The sequence below is a fragment of the Callithrix jacchus genome, chromosome 15 (genome assembly GCF_049354715.1).
Source record: "Callithrix jacchus isolate 240 chromosome 15, calJac240_pri, whole genome shotgun sequence".
In the NCBI taxonomy this organism is placed as follows: Eukaryota; Metazoa; Chordata; class Mammalia; order Primates; family Cebidae; genus Callithrix; species Callithrix jacchus.
The window spans coordinates 73,340,660-73,360,113 of NC_133516.1; the positions used below are offsets into that span (position 1 = coordinate 73,340,660).

General features: G+C 43.5%; 1 protein-coding gene across 1 annotated transcript in view; it reads right to left on the reverse strand.

Moving 5' to 3' along the window:
- Nucleotides 1-432: 432 nt before the first annotated feature.
- Nucleotides 433-19,454, reverse strand: part of RAB7A (RAB7A, member RAS oncogene family) — an 81,749-nt gene continuing 62,727 nt past the window's right edge. The window contains exons 2-6 of the mRNA XM_002758677.7: nt 19,254-19,314; nt 16,573-16,699; nt 8,512-8,730; nt 7,417-7,545; nt 433-1,925 (exon numbers count right to left, since the gene is read on the reverse strand). Of these exons, the coding sequence (XP_002758723.1) occupies nt 1,830-1,925; nt 7,417-7,545; nt 8,512-8,730; nt 16,573-16,699; nt 19,254-19,306 (624 nt within the window). The 5' untranslated portion in view covers nt 19,307-19,314 and the 3' untranslated portion in view covers nt 433-1,829. The remainder of the gene's footprint in view (nt 1,926-7,416; nt 7,546-8,511; nt 8,731-16,572; nt 16,700-19,253; nt 19,315-19,454) is intronic.

Sequence of the window (19,454 nt, forward strand, 5' to 3'; positions counted from 1 at the left end):
GAAATACTGGGCCTCTGCTGCCAAATCTTCCTCTCCTGTGACAAAGGCAGAATTATACATCTAAGTGTTAGTAACCAGGTCAACTAAAAATAAAACACATAACACATGACTAGGTTACAGTTACACCTACAGGCTATGCATGGCTCAGAGGTCACCAGCAGTTTGTGGATGCTCTTCTAAAGGGACAATGCTTTCTCCATTCGTGGTTCCCAACCTCCACCACTGCCATTAAAATAACCACCCTCCCAACCAAAACTAGGGACAGGCACTACAGGACCAGATAGGAGAGAGCCTTTCTGCCCCAAAGGGCCACACATGCCCATTTACGGAGGGCTCTCCTGCTTGATAAGGCATTGGCTATGATTAGCTCATGTAGTCTTTATTGAGCCAAGACTCTTGAAGAAGGAAAAAACGACAGGGCAAAGGCAGATGATCATTGTTCTTGTTCAATTTTATTGGCATTGCGTTCATCTCTTTACAGAAGAACTCAGCCCACACCCTAGAATGTAGACCTTTGGAAAAAGGAGAAGTGCTCCGTTAAGCAAGCTACAATGCGGGGGCAGATCCTAGGAAGGGAGCAGAACTGCCAGGGTTCCAAACAAAGAAACAGGTTAATTAATAATGGGCAATACTGGGGAGATGGGTGGGGAAAAGGAGAAAAAGCTCCGCTAACCTAAGGATACCACAACCCTGAAAGGAGCGCCTTCTAGAACAAAGATACAATCACTAGGACAGATCTGTTAGGGTTTTCCTTTCACTCTCATAGTAGGATGCTGATCTAATAGAGGAGTTTTGAAGTGTGGAGTAGGGAGGGTAAAAAGAAAGAAAATGAGAACTTTAATTTTTGAAATAACGGCAATTTATCCATTGCACATACCACTGTATTATGCAAATCAACCTTTTGGAAAATTTAGACACAGAAGGGAACTAGACAGTTTTCCCCCTGGAGAGATGAAAAGCTTTTTGGCTCTTAAGTCTTTGAAAAAAGGCGTACATAATTCTTGTGTCTACTGTACAGAATACTGCCACTAGCTGGATTTCCCAATTCTCAGCCACTAACACTCTGCAATCCAGACAGGGTTCAACCCTCCATCTTACATGCCTGCATTACAGGACTTAAACACATAATCCAAGAATTTCTTACACTAATTTATACATTTTAATTGGTTGCATATATTAACATGTACTATAAGATTCTTTTCTAAGAAGCATTACATAATAAATGGATACTGTAAAAAGATCTGATTAGTTAAAAGTAACAAGCATTAACAGATAGATACATACAAAACTCAGCCTAATCAGACTGGGTGTGAGCCTGTAATGGGGCATGGGGCACCAGCCTTCCCAAGGGGTAGCCTTCAAGGAGGGAGGGGGAAGGGAGGGGTAAAAAGACCACAAGACCGTTAAAAAAAATCAGATAATCAAACACAGATTAACTGTAAACAGTTCTCTCTCTCTCCAGTGGACAAAAAGAATAAGCTTCCAATGCCAACTCTGTATCAGAATGACTTCCACCACTGGCCTGTCTTGCTGCCATACACGTGGGCTCATGTGGGTGGGCAGGCAGACCCCAAGGAGCCATCACAGGCAGGGGCTGGAGTTTGCTTACTTCAGATCTGTGTGTGTATGTATGTGTGTGTGTGTGTGTGTGTGTGTGTGTGTGTGTGTGTGATATGTGGTGTGTAACTGTGTTGGATAGGGTTTCTTTTGGCAGCCAGATGTGAGAGATCAATGTATGTTTTGTTTGGAAGAGGAGAGGGGAATTGTGTTGAAGGCCTACGTGTGTTCTTGGTTTGTGAAGGACTCTGTGCTCAACTCTCACTGCCCCCTCAGCAACTGCAGCTTTCTGCGGAGGCCTTGGCCCGGTCATTCTTGTCCAGTTTGATAGGTTCGGGGAATTCGTTGTACAGCTCCACCTCTGTTTCCTGGACAGGGAGACAGAGAAAGGTTGGTTACTCAGGGAACAGAAACACTTCAGCCCTCACTGTGGGCCCTTTCTGCCCAGGAGAGGTTGGCTCACTTCTGCTTGGGCAGAGTGGGCAGGGAGCTGTGGAGCAGAGCCTGCCACTCAGTGAAGGAAGTGCTCTGGCAGAAGGTGCCATGTTCAGGGGAGTAGCAAAAGAAAAACAGATTTTGTGAGAACTCCAGGTCAATATGAAGAGAGAAATCCTGCTAGGAGAAGCAGTAGTCTGCACTCAACAATCAGGACAGAAGTTCACTGACATTCTCAATCAGATCACAGTTCACAGATGTCCTCCAGCAGATCACAATCTCAGAGCTCTGGGACCACATCCATTTCAGGTGCCTTCTGTATGTTCCATACAGCTGTGAATGGTTAACAATGATCTGGATTTCTAGTTTTTCTCAAACATCTGGCAACCCTCAGCCAAAGTATGCATGAGGTGAAGTGGCTGGAGCTGAGTGTGAGCTGTCTTCCCAGCCTGGAACACTCCTTCTACCTCCCCATCTCCCATTCACTTTTCTGGACCAATGGCCTCTCGTTTCCTTGCTTTTTCTTCCAAAGGTTCAGCAGAGTTTTGTCTCCCAAGTGCTGCAGGCCTAGAAAGGCAGCTGTGGATCCATTTTATCACTACCTATGACAAGTGATCAGAGCAGATGGACGACAGTCATTTTAGTGGGACTTTTGCTCAAGTAACACATTTCCAATGAGGAACAGCATTCTACTTTTGGGTACAGGAAAACACTGTCACTTAAATACTGAGCGCTTGTGTGCCAGGGACTGTTCTGGGATTTGGAGATAAAACAGGTACTATTTCTAGTCATTAAAAGTTATCTAGGGAAAAAAATCATTCAATTCACAATAGCTATAAAAGTATAAAACATCTAGGAATACATACTTTAAAAAATAACAGCTTTGGCCGGGCACGGTAGCTTACACTTGTAATTCCAGCACTTTGGGAGGCTGAGGCAGGTGGGAGTTCAAGACCAGCCTGGCCAATATGGTGAAACCTCATCTCTACTAAAAATACAGCAATTAGCCAGGTGTGGTGGCAGGTTCCTATAATCCTAGCTACTCAGGAGGCTGAGGCAGCAGGAGAATTGCTTGAACCCAGGAGGTTGAGGTTGCAGTGAGCCAAGACAGAGCCATTGCACTCCTAACAGCTTCATTGGGTTTTAACTCACATGCCATAAAGTGTACACTTCAATAATTTTTAGTATATTCAGAAAGTTGGGCAACCATCAACTAAGCCCAAAATACCCTCATTACCCCCTCAAAAAAACACTATGGCCATTAGGAGTTCCTTCCTGTTCTCATTCTATGCTATTCTAGACCCAGCAACCACACATCTACTTTCTGTCTCAATAGGCTTGCCTATTATTCTAGATATTTTTTTCTTTTACTTTTTTGAGATGGAGTTTTGCTCTTGCTGCCCAGGCTGGAGTACAATGGCACAATCTCGACTCACTGCAACCTCTGCCTCCTGGGTTCAAGAGATTCTCCTGCCTCAGCCTCCCGAGTAGTCAGGATTACAGGCACATACTTCCATACCCGGCTAATTTTTTGTATTTTTAGTAGAGACGGGGTTTCTCCATGTTGGTTAGGCTGGTCTCAAACGCCCAACCTCAGGTGATCCCCCACTTCAGCCTCCCAAAGTGCTGGGATTACAGGCGTGAGCCACCACACCCAGCTCATTTAATTTTTAAACATTATTTATTAATTTTTTTCCATTTCTTCTAGTGGACTGTGATTTATTAATTTATTTATTATTATTTTTTTTTGGAGTCTCACTCTGTCTCCCAGGCTGGAGTGCAGTAGCACGATCTCGGCTCACTGCAACCTCCGCCTCCCCAGTTCAAGCAATTGTCCTACCTTAGCCTCCCGAGTAGCTGGGATTACAGTAATGTGCCACCATGCCCAGCTAATTTTTTGTATTTTTTTTTTTTCAGTAGAGACGGGGTTTCACTGCGCTGGCCAGGCTGGTCTCAAACTCCTGATCCACCACCTTGGCCTCCCAAAGTGCTGGGATTACAGGCGTGAGCCACAGTGCCCGGCTGGGCGGAATGTTTGTGTTCCTCCAAAATTCCTGTGTGGAAGCCCTAACCCTTCCCCTCAGGTGGCTGTATCTGGAGTAAGGAAGGAATGAAGGTTAAATGAGGTTGCAGGGCGGGGCCCTAATCTGAGAGAATTCATGTCCTTATAAGAAGAGGTGACACCAGAGACACCTTGCTCGTGTGTCTGCTCTCTGTGCACACAGTAGAAAGGGCATGGGAGGACACAGTGAGAACACAGCAGTCTGTGAGCCCAAAAGAGCTCCCTCACCAGAAACCAAATGTGCTACCATCTTGCTCACAGACTTTCAGTCTCCAGAACTGTGAGGAAATAAAATGTATGTTGTTGGAGCTGCTCTGACTGTGGGGTTTTGTCAACGCAGCCTGAACAGACTAATTCAACGGTCACAACATAATTGCAATTGATGAGAAAAAAACAATGGGCTTGAAGAAAATCAAGAATTTAAGTCAAAATCTCAACAGTTTTATTTGGGGGATGGGAGGTGAGAGAGGAAAATGGTGGAACTCAAACAAAATTATTAGTTAAAAAAGAATGTGAAGTCGGACGCAGTGGCTCATGCCTATAATCCCAGCATTTTGGGAAGCTGAGGCGGGTGGATCACAAGGTCAAGAGATCGAGACCATCCTGGTCAACAAGGTGAAACCCCGTCTCTACTAAAAATACAAAAATTAGCTGGGCACGGTGGTGCGCGCCTGTAGTCCCAGCAACTCGGGAGGCTGAGGCAGAATTGCTTGAACCCAGGAGGCGGAGGTTGCGGTGAGCCAAGATCGTGCCATTGCACTCCAGTCTGGGTAACAACAGCGAAACTCCATCTCAAAAAATAGAATGTGGCAGGCTGGGTGTGGTGGCTCATGCCTGTAATCTCAGCACTTTAGGAGGCCGAAGCGGGCAGATCACGAGGTCAGGAGTTCAAGACCAGCCTGGCCAACATGGTAAAACCCCGTCTCTACTAAAAAATACCAAAATTAGCTGGGCATGGTGACAGATGCCTGTATTCCCAGCTACTTGGGAAGCTTAGGTAGGAGAACTGCTTGAACCTGGGAGGTGGAGGTTGCAGTGAGCCAAGATCATGCCACTGCACTCCAGTCTGGGCGACAGAGCAAGACTCTGTCTCAAAAAAAAAAAAAGAAGAAGAATGTGGCAAGGGGAAACTTGCCTCATCAGGTAGTCAAATCAAGACAGTCCTCAAGAGGGAACACAGACATCACCAGAACAGACTGCAGAGACTAGAAATAGATCCCAGCACATATGAGCATTTAGCATGGCCAGTCTATTCAGAGAGGGAAATCCCTTACATAACAGTCCACTGATTTCAAACAACTGGCTGAGCTGTCTGAGAGAAAAGGTGAGTCCCTCTTACCTGCCATAAGCCAAAATAAATTCCAGCTGAATTAGAGACAAATCAGATGTAGACATAAGAAACACAGCAATTTAAAATGAATACCCAAACAAAAAGTTATTTTTTTCCTAGTCAAAGGACTTAAAAAGACGACAGAGTTGGTAAAGTCACTTGAAATGTAAGTAGAGTTAACTTCAATTCACCAACAGTTCATCAGAACTGAGAGATGCCCAACTGTGTGCTGTGTGCTATGTGCTCGCTGTGTGTAGCAGAGAAAATCCAAATGGCTAAGCCCCAGGGACAGGGACTCAGAGGGACTCAGCCACGATGGTGGCTATTTACTCACCCAAAGGTTGGCAATGTCAGCAGAGTGACAGGTGACACCTATTGCTTGCTGGCAAGGAGGTAGGAGAAAGCAAGCCCACACTGCTGAAATGTTACTCCACCTGGGGAAAACAACCTGGCACCCTAACTTACAATAAAACCCATCTTCCAATCTAAAAATTTAACTCCTTAGAGGCTAGCTCTAAAAATAAAAGCATTATTATAAGACAACAGGGACAGAAGTGATGGAGGAGAAAAACTCTGATGCCAGGCAACAGGGAAACAGGTGGGAAGCACTTTCTCACATGTATTTGGATTTCCATTCCTTTATATGAACATTAAGAAAAACATAACAGTTTATTATATGGGGGTTAGAGTAGCCAAGTCTGCATCTTGGTCTGCTCCTTACAACTTGAGGGCTCTCCTGGCATTCTGGGTGGAACAATTTCCTCACTGGGTAGAGGTCTGTCCCTTTTATTCTGGAACACTTAGTGCAGACCCCACCTATGCCAGAATTTCCCTGGTCCTTGCAGCAACCATTCCAAACAACTCTCTGCCCTACCGAAAGCCATTACCTCCATGCAGCCAGCTTCCTGGAGTCAGCAGAATCTGCCTTGCCCTTCACAGCCACCACACGCTTCAAGTGTTCTCTATATTCCCCCAAATCCACCATACCTCTGACCACCCCTAGATACTGTCTGATGATGCCTCGTGACCTGCCTTAACTCAACACTGCCCCTAACACAGTTGTACATCAAAACAGACTTTCAACTCACATGAGTGGTTATATCTAATCACAGAAACAGTAAATCAGAAATTCTATATACTGTAGCCCTTGAATAGTTTTCCTGTGTTTTCTTCCTTGTGTTGTTTACTTAACTGTTCCTAGGGAAAAAAGTTACCTGTCAGTATGTGAGAGCTGAAAGAGTCTGTCCCATTTAATCTCCATAATCACTCTGCAAAAGCAGGTATTCCCATTTTTCAGGTGAGGGGGTAGAAGTTCATATATATATATATATATATTTTTTTTTTTTGAGACAGAGTCTTGCTGTCACCCAGGCTGGAGTGCAGTGGTGATCTTGGCTCACTGCAATCTCCACTGCCTGGGTTGAAACAATTCTCCTGCCTCAGCCTCCCAAGTAGCTGGGATTCCTGGTGCCTGCCACCAGGCCTGGCTAATTTTTTGGATTTTTTAGTGGAAATGGGGTTTCACCATGTTGGCCAGGCTGCTCTTGAACTCCTGACCTGAAGTTATCTGCCCACCTCAGCCTCCAAAGGGCTGGGATTACAGGTGTGAGCCATCGCACCCAGCCATAATATTTTTTTTTTTAAGCCCAAACTAGATATAATGATTGGTAGGGAGCAGAGCTGGGATTCGTATTCAAGTTTACTTCCTCCTTAAATAGAAGCAGCAATCTGATAGGGGTCTCCCAGTGACCTGCTCTCCCAATTGCATGAAAAGAAAACAAGAAAAAGCCTAGTAAAAAAAGGGCAGCCTCAGTCTTCATGGCCTCTGCCTCTTTTAGATTATTCCCCACAAAGTGGGATTTCTGGAAGCTTAAGCAGAACATGTCATAACCTTCCCAGATGACCACATAGGGTTTTCTGGCTATATAGAAAAGAGTAGGCTAGGGAAGAAGATTAAGGACAGGAGGCCAGGCATGAGCTGGGTCAGTGGTCAGGCATCACCAGAGGGGCTGATCAGCTGTGGGAGACCCACCTGTTTAAGTGCATTCCGTGCAATTGTCTGGAACGCCTGCTCCACGTTGATGGCCTCCTTGGCACTGGTCTCAAAGTAGGGAATGTTGTTTTTGCTGTAGCACCAGGCCTGTGCCCGCTTTGTGGCCACCTGAAAGAAGCAGGGTGCACACAGGCTCATGACAGAAGCCGCCAGCAGTGACTCCATCCTCCCCAGGAAGTGTCATGGCCCCTTGTCTATAGGTGGTACAGGTGAGGACAAAGACTTAGAGAAAGAGGGTATTGGAGGAGATCTGCAGACCCATCCAAACTCGCCCTGCTGGCTATGTTCAGGATAGCTAGGATTCAGCAAGACAGCTCAAAGCCTGTCTCGGTCTATAGCCCATACCTTCTGACGCTCCTTTCACAAACCTTAAAAGCCATTTGTGAATGGAGTAAGAAGCCAGTCCAGGAAGAAATGAAGAGTGTTTACTGGGACCTCAGAGATCCCAGAACAGGAATTGCTCAGCAGCTTGGTCTTAAGATGTATAGTCCCTTCCCCATTACTGCTAGTGTGATGTCACCCATGCCACTCACACGTTCTCATTCCTTCCCCAACCCCTAGCCCAATTTCAGCCAAGAGATAAGGACTAAGTCACTTAGGAAGGGGAGAAAAAGAGATCCATGGTCAGAAATAAACCTTGTTGTAATTAATCAAAGAGTCTATGTTTCCAACAGAAATGATATTTGAAAGTACAGTACAGCAATTTCACTCAAAGCCCAAAGCAATATTCTGCACACACAGAGATCCAGGCATGGCCTGGAGGTGCTGGGAGGCGACTACTAAGAATAACAAAATCGAATTCCCTCTTTCAAAGTTCAGAAAGGGAACTGAAGCTCAGAGAGCCAAGAAAATGGTCCAAAGTCACAGCCAGTTGGGGGCAGCATGGGGACTTAATTAACCCAGGTGAGTGGGTCCTGGTCCTTAAAGGCCGCTGGCCTGAAGGGCTCGAATAGGGTAAAAAGACTTCCACCAGCACCTCCTACAGACCTGTGAGCTTAGCAGGGAACTCTCCAAATTCACAAGGCCCCTGGGGAGCAGGTGAGTGTGACAATGCCTATCATCATTGGTACTTACTTGTCTGTTTTCGAGGTCAATCTTGTTTCCCAACACAACGAAGGGGAAATTTTCAGGATCTCGGGGACTGGCCTGGATGAGAAACTCATCTCTCCAGCTATCTAGGGTTTTGAATGTGTTGGGGGCAGTCACGTCAAATACCAGAACGCAGCAGTCCGCACCTCTGTAGAAGGCCACACCAAGAGACTGGAACCGTTCCTGTCCTGCTGTGTCCCATATCTGTGAGAGACAAAACATTTATTCCTTGGGAGAATGCTGGCAGAGCACCATGAGTGTGTATGCCGAGGTGCCAGAGGAAATGGGCTAGATTGTGGAGTCACCCACAAAGACAAGTGACACCAGACATCAGGAAGCAAATTTCAGCACCAGAGTATCCAAAACAATCCTCACAAATAGTATATGTGAGTATGTGTCTATGAACGGGTGACACTGAGTCCAACCTCCAGGGTACTAGAAATTTCCTATATCTTGATCCAAGTAGTGGTCACATGTAGGTGGTGTATAAAAGTTGAGCTATAAACGTTAAGACTTAAGTACTCTGGGAACTTTCTGAGTGCAATGGAAATACAGGGAGGTGAGGTGATTACTCACGAATGATACAGTTCAATCCATGTATTTTACTGTATGACAAGTTTGCCTAAACAATATAAAAGATTAGTATGTTTTATTTCATTTATATTATACTTCAATTAAAAAACTAAACAAATGAAAAACTGTGACAGAAAGAGACCAAGAGAAAGACAATGAGAACACACACCAGAGTAACAATTAAACCAGGTACTACTGAGCAGCTCCAAGCTGGCCACATCATTCATGGCCATGCTAGGTTTAAGACCAAGGCTGGGTATCCTCACTGCCCTAGATCCGTAACAGGTACGCAAACAGAGCTGGACAAATATGATGACAACTCAAATATAAGTATGAAGAGCAAAAAAGACAAATTTATCTCTAATGATTCCACTGCCTCTCAGCAGGTTAGGGCATTAAATGCTCTTCTCCCTTCCCCAGATACAATAAACAAAGTCCACACATGTAGACTAAACAGATTCGGGGCTGCTGGTGATACTCATCTCTGTGCTCTCCTCGTTCTTCAATGTTCTACACTGAATATGTATGCATCACTGAAAGTGGAGAAATGACCCCATTCTTAAACAAACACAAACAAACAAACAAAAGGACACTTGGCATCCTCCCACACAGGAATGAGTTCTAGTCATCTGCATGGAGGGGTTTTCTGGAGCTGAAATCCTACACTGCTTATGTGACACTCTCCACATTCTCCCACGCCCCTCCCCTCTACCCATCACACACCAGGGCACTCTGGCAACAGCAGATGGTGTGACATGGGAGAGCAGGTTCACTGGACTTTACTGCTGCCTAACATAATTAGTGAACCACCCATTCCTATTTTTAAGAAAATATTGCTGTCAATTTCCTATAATTATAAACAACTCAGCAATTAACATTAGCATAGGGAGCTTTTTCTGTATTTTTCTTTTCTTTTTTTTTTTGAGACGGAATTTCGCTGTTGTTACCCAGACTGGAGTGCAATGGCACGATTTTGGCTCACTGCAACCTCTGTCTCCTGGGTTCAAACAATTCTCCTGCCTCAGCCTCTCGAGTGGCTGGGACTACAGGCGTGCATCACCAGGCCCAGCTAATTTTTGTATTTTTAGTAGAGACGGGGTTTCACCTTGTTGACCAGGATGGTCTTGATCTCTTGACCTCGTGATCCACCCGCCTCAGCCTCCCAAAGTGCTGGGATTATAGGTGTGAGCCACTGCACCCGGCCTTTTCTGTATTTCAAATGGCTTCCTTCAGATAGACTCCTACAAGCAGAATTACGTAAGAACTCTGCTACCTTTAGGTGGAATCATCATCCGGAACTCAGATACACAAAGGCAAAGTAAAACAACAAAAAGAAAAGTCAACAAGTTGAGGGGTTCCTAGAAAGTTAACAAAATTAATTTAACTTTGAATTTACAAAAATAAAGGCCATATTTATCAAAACATCAACAACAAGTACAGTCCTATGGCTAACTGTGACCTTTAAATTTTTTAATAATTTAATTGAAATTGTTAACAGTGCCCTGAGTTCTTGTCATCTTCCATGACAGAAATCAAGAGAAATCACCAGACATAATAGCAAAGAGAAAGTGAAAGTTTATTTAGCTTGTTCATAGTGAGCTAGCACTGCAAAAGGAAAGGGGCAGCTATTCCCTGAAAGCAGTGTGTTAACTTTAAAGGGCTTTCCTATGGGTAGGGGTGATGTCAGGGTATGTATAGGAGGGGTTTTTCTAGTGCATGCACAGTGGCTGGAAATGCTTCTTCAGAAATTGTGACATTTGCAGGTTAAATTTTCACCCTGGGTGTGATTTTTGGCATTAAAATGAGGAAAAAGTAACTATAAGTTGAAGTATAAGTGTAACTACACATGCTGGGGGGGCCCCAGGGAGGTCCCTAGCCCCATCAAGTGGGAACTTGTGATAACAGCTTCTTGGGGTTTTTTGTTGTTGATTGTCTGGAAGTTAGGTAAGCTACAGCTTAAGTAGGGGGCTTTTGTTCTTTTTCTCTAGACCACATCAAAACAGGAAACCAGCCAGGCTGCTTGTCTCAAAACGTTTTGTTTTCTCCATTTAAGATTATACCCCACCAGGCAAGGTGGCTCAAGCCTGTAATCCCAGCACTCTGGGAGGCCAAGGCGGGTGGATCACCTGAGGTCAGGAGCTCAAGACCAGCCTGGCCAACATGGTGAAACCCAGTCTCTCTAAAAATTAGCCAGGTGCAGTGGTGGGACCCTGTAATCCCAGCTACTCAGGAGGCTGAGACGGGAACATCACTTGACCCCGGAAGGCGGAGTTTCTCTGGGCCATACACTCAGCCTCAGAACTCTGGATTGCTGCCTAAGTGTATGTTTGACACTAGGGAGCAGAGTGGCAGTTTCTACCGAAAAGGCTGTACTCATTACTACACTCCTACCATCAACCTGAGGCTACTCCACTCCCTATATTGTAGTATCCACCAGGTTGCCTACTGCTTGGATACTATTAGGTATTATCATCTTTTTTCACCTGCTTCTGTGGTTTGTTATTCTGGGAATCTTTTTATTCAGATGTTTAATGTGATCTATTATCAATCTTTAATATTTTATGATTTGTACTTTCTGTACTTTAAAATGCCAGAAGTCCAAAGTATTCACTATTTTCATTTTTAAACGTTTTCACTTTGTATTTTGTCCACCTTCAGATCTTGAATCCTCTGGCCTCACTGGAATGCAAAGCCCTGTCCTGGTCCCATTATTTACCCTACTGGCTAGGCGCAGTGGCTCACACCTGTAATCCCAGCACTTTGGGAGGCAAACGCAGGTGGGATCACTTAGGGGTTTGAGACCAGCCTGGACAACGTAATGAAACCCCATCTCTACTAAAACAAAACAAAACAAAAAATTAGCCAAGTGTGGTGGTGGACACCTGTAATCCCAGTTACTCAGGAGGCTGAGACAGGAGAACTGTTTGAACCCAGGAGGTGGAGGCTGCAGTGAGTTGAGATCATGCCACTACACTCTATCCTGGGCAACAAAGTGAGACTCCATCTTAAAATAAAATAAAATAAAATACTTACCCTACACTTCCCTTTTCCTCATGCATTCCCAGAGAGGTGCACCCTGTGCCCTCTGTCCCTGTGGTGTGCCTATCACAGTGCTAATATCCCTGTTTAAATTACTACAAACTCATAATATGTTCCCTGGAAATTTTACATGCCTATTTGATTCCATCTAAGATACTAATCAATTTCCAACTTCTTTCTCTGAACAGTATCAAGAACTTAAAAAAAAAAAAAACAAGAAACACAGCGGTCACTAATCTTCCGCTATACATTAGATTATAGTTCTGATCTTTGTTTCCTTACATTATTTTGGCAGTTATATACTCATGATTCCAAAAATAGAAGCACACTATAGAAGTGTTCTTCCTTCATAGCATTCTACACGAAATCACTTTCTGCCTGGAGTTATCCTTTAGAACTTCTGCCACTAGCCCTTAAAGATGTCTCTTTTATTCAGCAGAGACAGAACACTGTGCTGCCTGTCTCTTTCTGAACATATGCCACTGCCTGCTGGGCTCTGCTGCTACTTCCAAGAGTCAGCCTCAGTGCCGTGCTTGTCAAGTTTTCCTCTGGCTATTTTTAAGGTTTTTTTTGAGACAGAGTCTCGCTCTGTCACCCAGGCTGGATTGCAGCAGTGTGATCTCGGCTCACTGCAACCTTTGCCTCCAACGTTCAAGTAATTCTCTGCCTCAGTCTTCCAAGTAGCTGGGATTATAGGTGCCCACCACCACGCACAGCTAATTTCTGTATTTTTAGTAGAGACAGGGTTTCACTATCTTGGCCAGGCTGGGTCTTGAACTCCTGACCTTGTGATTCACCAGCCTCGGCTCCCAAAGTGCTGGGATTACAGGCATGAGCCACTGTGCCAGGCCAAGTCTTTTTTTAAAAATTTATTTCATTATGACTTACATAGAATTCTTTTTATTTATCCGTCCTGGAATCTGGGCTTCCTGAGTCAGTGGATTGGTGCCACATCAATTCTGGAAAATTCTCAGCAAATATCATCTTTGATCTATTATTCTCTTTACACCTTCTGAGACTGATGAAAAGTAGGTCCAATCTTTCACTTCTCTATTTCCTGCCATTTTTCTTTCATTCTTCCAGCCCTTTTCTGGTGTGGCCAATCTGCTGTACACATTAGCAGCCCTCTTCAAATTTCCAAATTCCAATGATTGTGCTTCATTTTTCACAAGTTCAATGACTTGTGTTTTCTACCCAAATCAATGTTAACTGTTTAGTTTCTTCTCTGCAGATAAAAGATTATCTTATCTTTAACCAAAACCCCTTTAGTGAGATATGGGTGACACACAAAGGCGGAACACATCTAATGCATACAACTCGATGAGTTTGAAGAGAAAGCTATCACCACAATGTAGGCCACAAACCTACCCATCAAAAGGTTTCCTCCCATCCTCTTATTATTTTTTTGTGGTAAGAACACTTAAAATAAGATCCACTTAAAATAAGATCCTCTTAGTAAATCCTTTTTTAAAATTTTTTTGTAGAGATGAAGTGTCACTATTTTTCCCAGGTTAGTCTCGAACTCCTCTCTTGGCCTCCCAAAGCACTAGGAATACAGGCATGAGCCACTGCATCCAGCATGCAAATTTTTAAGTGTATAATACAGTATTGACTATAGGCACTATGCTGTACAGATCTCTAGGATTTATTCATTTCATATAACTGAAACTCTGTATCTTCCTTATTTCTTTACAAAAACACTCTGGAATTACCAGCGAAGTTTCCACCGGTTTCTTGTGGTGCCATTTTCTTATTTTGATTATTGTTTATTGCAAGCTGCTAAAAGCCCTCAAAAAACACATGGGGATTCCTCAAGATCTAGGATAATGATGCCTTTGTCCAGAGACAATGATTTTCATTTAATTCTAGTATCTGAAGCTGGCTGCAAGAGCACAAGGGCCATCCTTTTGCTTCAACCTCTTGGGAACTTGTTATCTTTTTCCACTCTTTCCTCACTTCACGCGGTGCCCTGTGGATCTCATGATAGGGTTTACTTCAGGAGTTCAGTGCCCCAAGATCCCAGAGCTTAGTGGTACAGACAGGATTGTTATGACGACCCCCAACCTTGCAGGGGCTGGGCTCTGATTTCTGAATCCCCTGGCCCACATGGCTATCAAAACCATAGCTCAGTTGTAGAAGTTCTATTTTCCGTTGAGTAAGAGGTAGTCTGAGCCTTGCTGGTACACATGGAGAATCTTCAGATGGGCCTTTACCCCAGTTCCCTGAAGTTATTCTACTCCCTTCTGCCTTCTGTTAAGAATTCGTCAGTCTGTTGTTTCTTTATTAAGTCACGTCTTTTTTTTCAACAGTTGCTCTTAAGATTTTGCTTTTCAGTTTCCTACAATTTTAACTCTTCTTTTAGAAAATCTGCTCAGCTCTTATGGCTTATTGCTTTTTTAGCTGCATTTAATCTACAGTTTAACTGTTCATTTAGTTTATTTCAATACTATTTTTTCACTTCTAAGTTTTCCATATCCTCATTTTTTTATAGTATCCCTTTTCCATTATGTTTTCTATTTCTTTTTAGAATATCTCTAGTCACTGTGAACATCTCTATAGTACATTATTTCCTCATGTGGCTATGAACTCATCTTCTCTCCTGTGGTAGTAAATATCCCTAGAGAGTGGTCTTACCCTTGTTTTTGCCAGGAATGACAAATTTTTATTTGTTTATGTTAAATCCTTTGAGACAAAGATTTCTATACATGTGGATAGTGGGACTGAGATTCTGCAACAACTTCAGACATAAGCTTTGCCAATTCCTTGGGCTGAGGTTTTCCAGTCCTACTATCAAGCTTGACTTGCTTAAACTACAGTTATATTTTAAAGATCTCTAGGTGTATGTGTATAGGTGAGGTGAGGATGGGAGATTCAGACTAGCTCTGTTCTAGAAGTGTGAGTCAATTGTTAAAGAGTCCTGATCCTCTAGGAGCATGCCATAGCTTGAGGCCAACACATATTCAGACTTCTACCTCTAACCTACATCATTCACACATTTCAGTGAGCCTCCCCTATTTGCCAGGTACCTGCTAGGACTACAAAGGGATTAGAATTGTATCTGCGTCTAGAAGTATACAGGAAAGAACAACTGCCATAGAGACAGAAGTTTCAAAAGATCTGGCTAAAAGTTGGAGATTTCAGGTGGGTGTAAGGCCCTGCTGGAAGGAGAGACACATCTACTAACACAGGTCTGTAAGAGCAGCACATGATTTGGAAGGACTGGAAGGAAACAAAAAAAAGTGAGTAATAGCTATTTCTGCCATCTTTCCATGCCTCCATAATGGTATGCATGAATGTCATGGTTGATGCTCTCAAGGGCAAACATCAGGTTATTATTATTAGGCTATGCTCCAAAGTCATGGTCTGGTTCTAACTGTGAAGATGAAACATGATCACATTGAAAAATTTGAAATCACAGGTGACCACAGAGCTGGGAAAATTACTGTGAATCTCATAGGCAGGTTAAACCTGTCCCTGGAATGACTGGCCCCAGATTTGATGTGTAACTCGAAGATCTAGAAAAGTGACAGAATAATCTACTCTTATCCCAAGTTTGGTTTCAAAGTGAGGTTTTACTGACAACCTCAGCTGGCATCATGGACCATGAAGAAAGAGATGAAAACACAGGAGGGAAAATCCTGGGATTTAAAATTTTTTTTAAATTTAGAGACAGGGTCTCACTCTGTCACCCAGCCTGGAATATAACAGAGCAGTCATAGCTCACTGCAGCCTCCAAATCCTGGGCTCAAGGTATCCTTCAGGAGTTTCTTTTCTAGGGATGTAATACATATATACAAACAAAATGACTTAATGGGGGAGAAAAAAGTGAATAATAGTTTATAGCCAGAATGTGAAGTATTTTCAAAAAGTCATATGAAAGAATCTGTATCTTATCCTAACTGCTGAAAGGGAAACCCTTGAAAGATTAATAAGCTGATACATGAAAAAAAAAACAGATTGGCTCAACAGAAACACAACTGTTGAGGTTATGCATGAAATACAAAGTAAAAAAAATAAACTTTGTCTCACTACTAAGGGGAGACATAAAGGTGTTCACCTAAAGCACTGGGCAAGGAAAGCAAGAGAGACTCAAAACAGAGACCTGCAGGTTGCCAAATTTAGCAAAAAAAAAAAAAAAAAAAAAAAACAAAACCTAAGACAACAAAAACAACAAAGGATAAATCTAAGCTTTTTTTTTTTTTTTTTTTTAAAGAAATTTTAGTGTGTCTTAGCAAGTAATATCTGGGATATACTAGAAGTATACTAAAAAGTATTCACTATCTGAAATTCAAATTTCACTGAGTGCCAGCCAATTATCTACAAATAGAATAATAAGATTTGAATAACAGGGAAGGAAAATGTCTACGCATGAGGAAAGATTACGACTATATGAACTGTCAAGGCCTGGTTAGCACAGCCACCACATATGCTTACCTGCATTGTGACTAGTCTGTCATCCACCATCACCTCCTTGGTCAGAAAGTCAGCTCCTATTGTGGCTTTGTACTGATTGCTGAATTTCTTATTCACATACTGGTTCATGAGTGATGTCTTCCCGACTCTGAAATTGGAGAAAAATCACAAGTGTAAGTCAAATAGGAGGGTCCTAAAACTGACACGGATTCTTGAAGCATTTAAAAGAATCTGCCTGGCCGGGCTCAATGGCTCACACCTATAATCCCAGCACTTTGGGAGGCTGAAGAAGGCAGATCACAAGGTTAGGAGTTTGAGACCAGCCTGGCCAATAAGGTGAAACCCTATCTCTACTAAAAATACAAAAATTAGCCGGGGCATGGTGGCAAGTGCCTGTCCTCCAAGCCACTCGGGAGCTGAGACAGGAGAATTGCTTGAAGCTGGGAGGCGTAGGTTATAGTGAGCTGAGATCGCACCACTGCACTCCAGCCTGGGGCGGGGGAAGGGAGGGAGGGAGGAAGGAAGGGTGGGGGACGAAGGGAGGGAGAGAGAGGAAAGAAAGAAAGAGAGAGAGAGAGAGAGAGAGAGAGAGGAAAGAAAGAAAGAGAGAGGAAAGAAAGAAAGAAGAAAGGAAAGGAAAAGGAAATGAAGGAAAGAAAGAATAAAAAAAGAATCTGCCTGACCTGAAGGACAAGGAACTGCCCTCACAGCAAAGGGCAATGCCAGCAGCCTCCTCAGAATTATACTTTTGAAGTTTTGCGCGTTCTCTCTGGGTAAAAATACAGGGTACAGATGTGGAAAAGCTGCTTACATGCTTTGAAAGAGCCAGGTCAAATGGTAGAACCTAGTATTATTTTTTCCATTCTAGAAGGATGTCAGCAAATATACTCCTTCTAAAAGAAGCTTCACTAATAAGATTGCTCTGCTATTCCAACAGTATCCCTGTTATCTTAGATGTTTCTCCATTTAGTGGCTATTTAGCTTTATGAAATAACACCAGGAGGAAGACCTTGGCTTTGAGCAAACATACACCACTCAGACAATTTTATGCTTAAAGTTTAAAATCTCAAGCAGAAAAAGCACCAATATATCACCAAACTAAACCTCAAAGAATGCTCCTCCAAATATGTTTTCCAGTAAAAAAAAAACTCAGCAAGAGACAATGTGTGATTTTTGTGTAATGAGGTTAGGGCAACCTAAAGATAATGGAAAAACCTTCCCCATAGTCAGTGATAGCACTGTCCTTTGCCAGAAAGGAACAATTCATATTAAAGAACCTGGAGGTACCCAGACGGCCTATGGCAGTGATCTCCAACCCAGACCATCTGAGCCAGAATCTCCAAGGGAAGAAGTGGTAAAATCTGAAATCGAACAAGGGCTTGGTGAAACTTTTTTGCACAAGTTAGGGGAAGGCAGGCCTAAAAGCACTATCTTTCCATCCAGATGGGGATGGAATTGCGGGGTAAGGTAGAGAGCACAAATCTGAGCCCTAGCCCACTGGTCAGAGGCTGGACAAATCCTGGTGAATAAAAGATTCTTTGAACACTTGGCATGGTGGCTCAAGCGTCTAATCCTAGCACTTTGGGAAGTCAAGGCAAGTGGATCGATCACTTCAGTATAATGCTGAGGAGGCTGCTGGCATTGCCCTTTGAGACCAGCCTGGGCAATATGGTGAAACCCTGTTTCTACAACAAATACAAAAACTTAACCCAGAATGGTGGCACGTACTTGTGGTGCCAACTACTCTGGAGGCTGAGGTGGGAGGACTGCTTGAGCCCAGGAGGTTGAGGCTGCAGTGAGCTGTGATTGCACCACTGCACTCTAGTCTGGGCAACAAACAGAGCAAGACCCTATCTCTCATATACACACAAAAAAAGGTTCCTCATGTGAGTCAAATAAGCCAGTCAAGATAGAAAAACCTCTGGCTTTTCAAAGGAAGGGTAGGGGACTTTGGAATAAAGAAGCATGCCTGCATTTGTTAGTGTTGTTATTTTTAAAAATACATAAGCCTCCAACAAGTCAAAGCTTTCATGGCCCTTCAGACGCCAAGTCTGAAAAGCCTACCACAGAATCTTTTTATTCTAAGAGGTAGGGTCTTGCTCTGTCACTCACGCTGCAGTGCAATGGCAGGATCACAGCTTGCTACAGCCTCAAACTCCTAGGTTCAAGCAATCCTCCCCTCAGCCTCCAAAGCACTGGGATTATGGGCATGGGTCACCTCACCCCACCTACCTCAGAATCTTAAGAGCCATTACAGCTATGGTTAGTGGCACATCTAGAATCAGAACCCAGTTCTGCCATCCCAGGCTTCTTTGCAGATATACCTGAAGCAGGCACAGCAACAGGAGGATACTGTATGGTGCACTCAGAACACACATTTGCTAGGCCAGATGCCAATGGCAATAAATCTACTTAAGCAAGGCTCCCCAGCCTGGCCAGCTTGGAGAAAAGGGATTCCATGAAAATGTGTATCCTTAGGTGAGTTCAAATAGTCATCTGTTCCCCATAAAAAATCATGCTAAAAACCAGAGAACAAAAGTTTACATAACAAGGGATCATCTAAATTTCTGCCATGCAGAGAAGCATGTAAGGTCCTAAGCCTCTACTATGAAAGCAGAAGTGGCAGCATGGAGGGTGTGGGGTCCACAGCACTGAGGCTTAGCTCTGAGCCAATCTGTTAGCTCAAACCGTAAGAAACTTACCCAGAATCTCCCAGGATGATAACCTTCAGCAACACTTTCTTCCTAGAGGTCATCCTTCAAACTAAAGGGGGGAAAGGAGAAATCACTATGAGTGTAATGGAAACACCAAGGCAAAACACCTCCCTTGGCACAAACATCTGAGTAGCCCCCAGAGTGCAGGGCCCTGAGCCTTCCTGCTAGTTATCTTCTTTCCACCCAGAG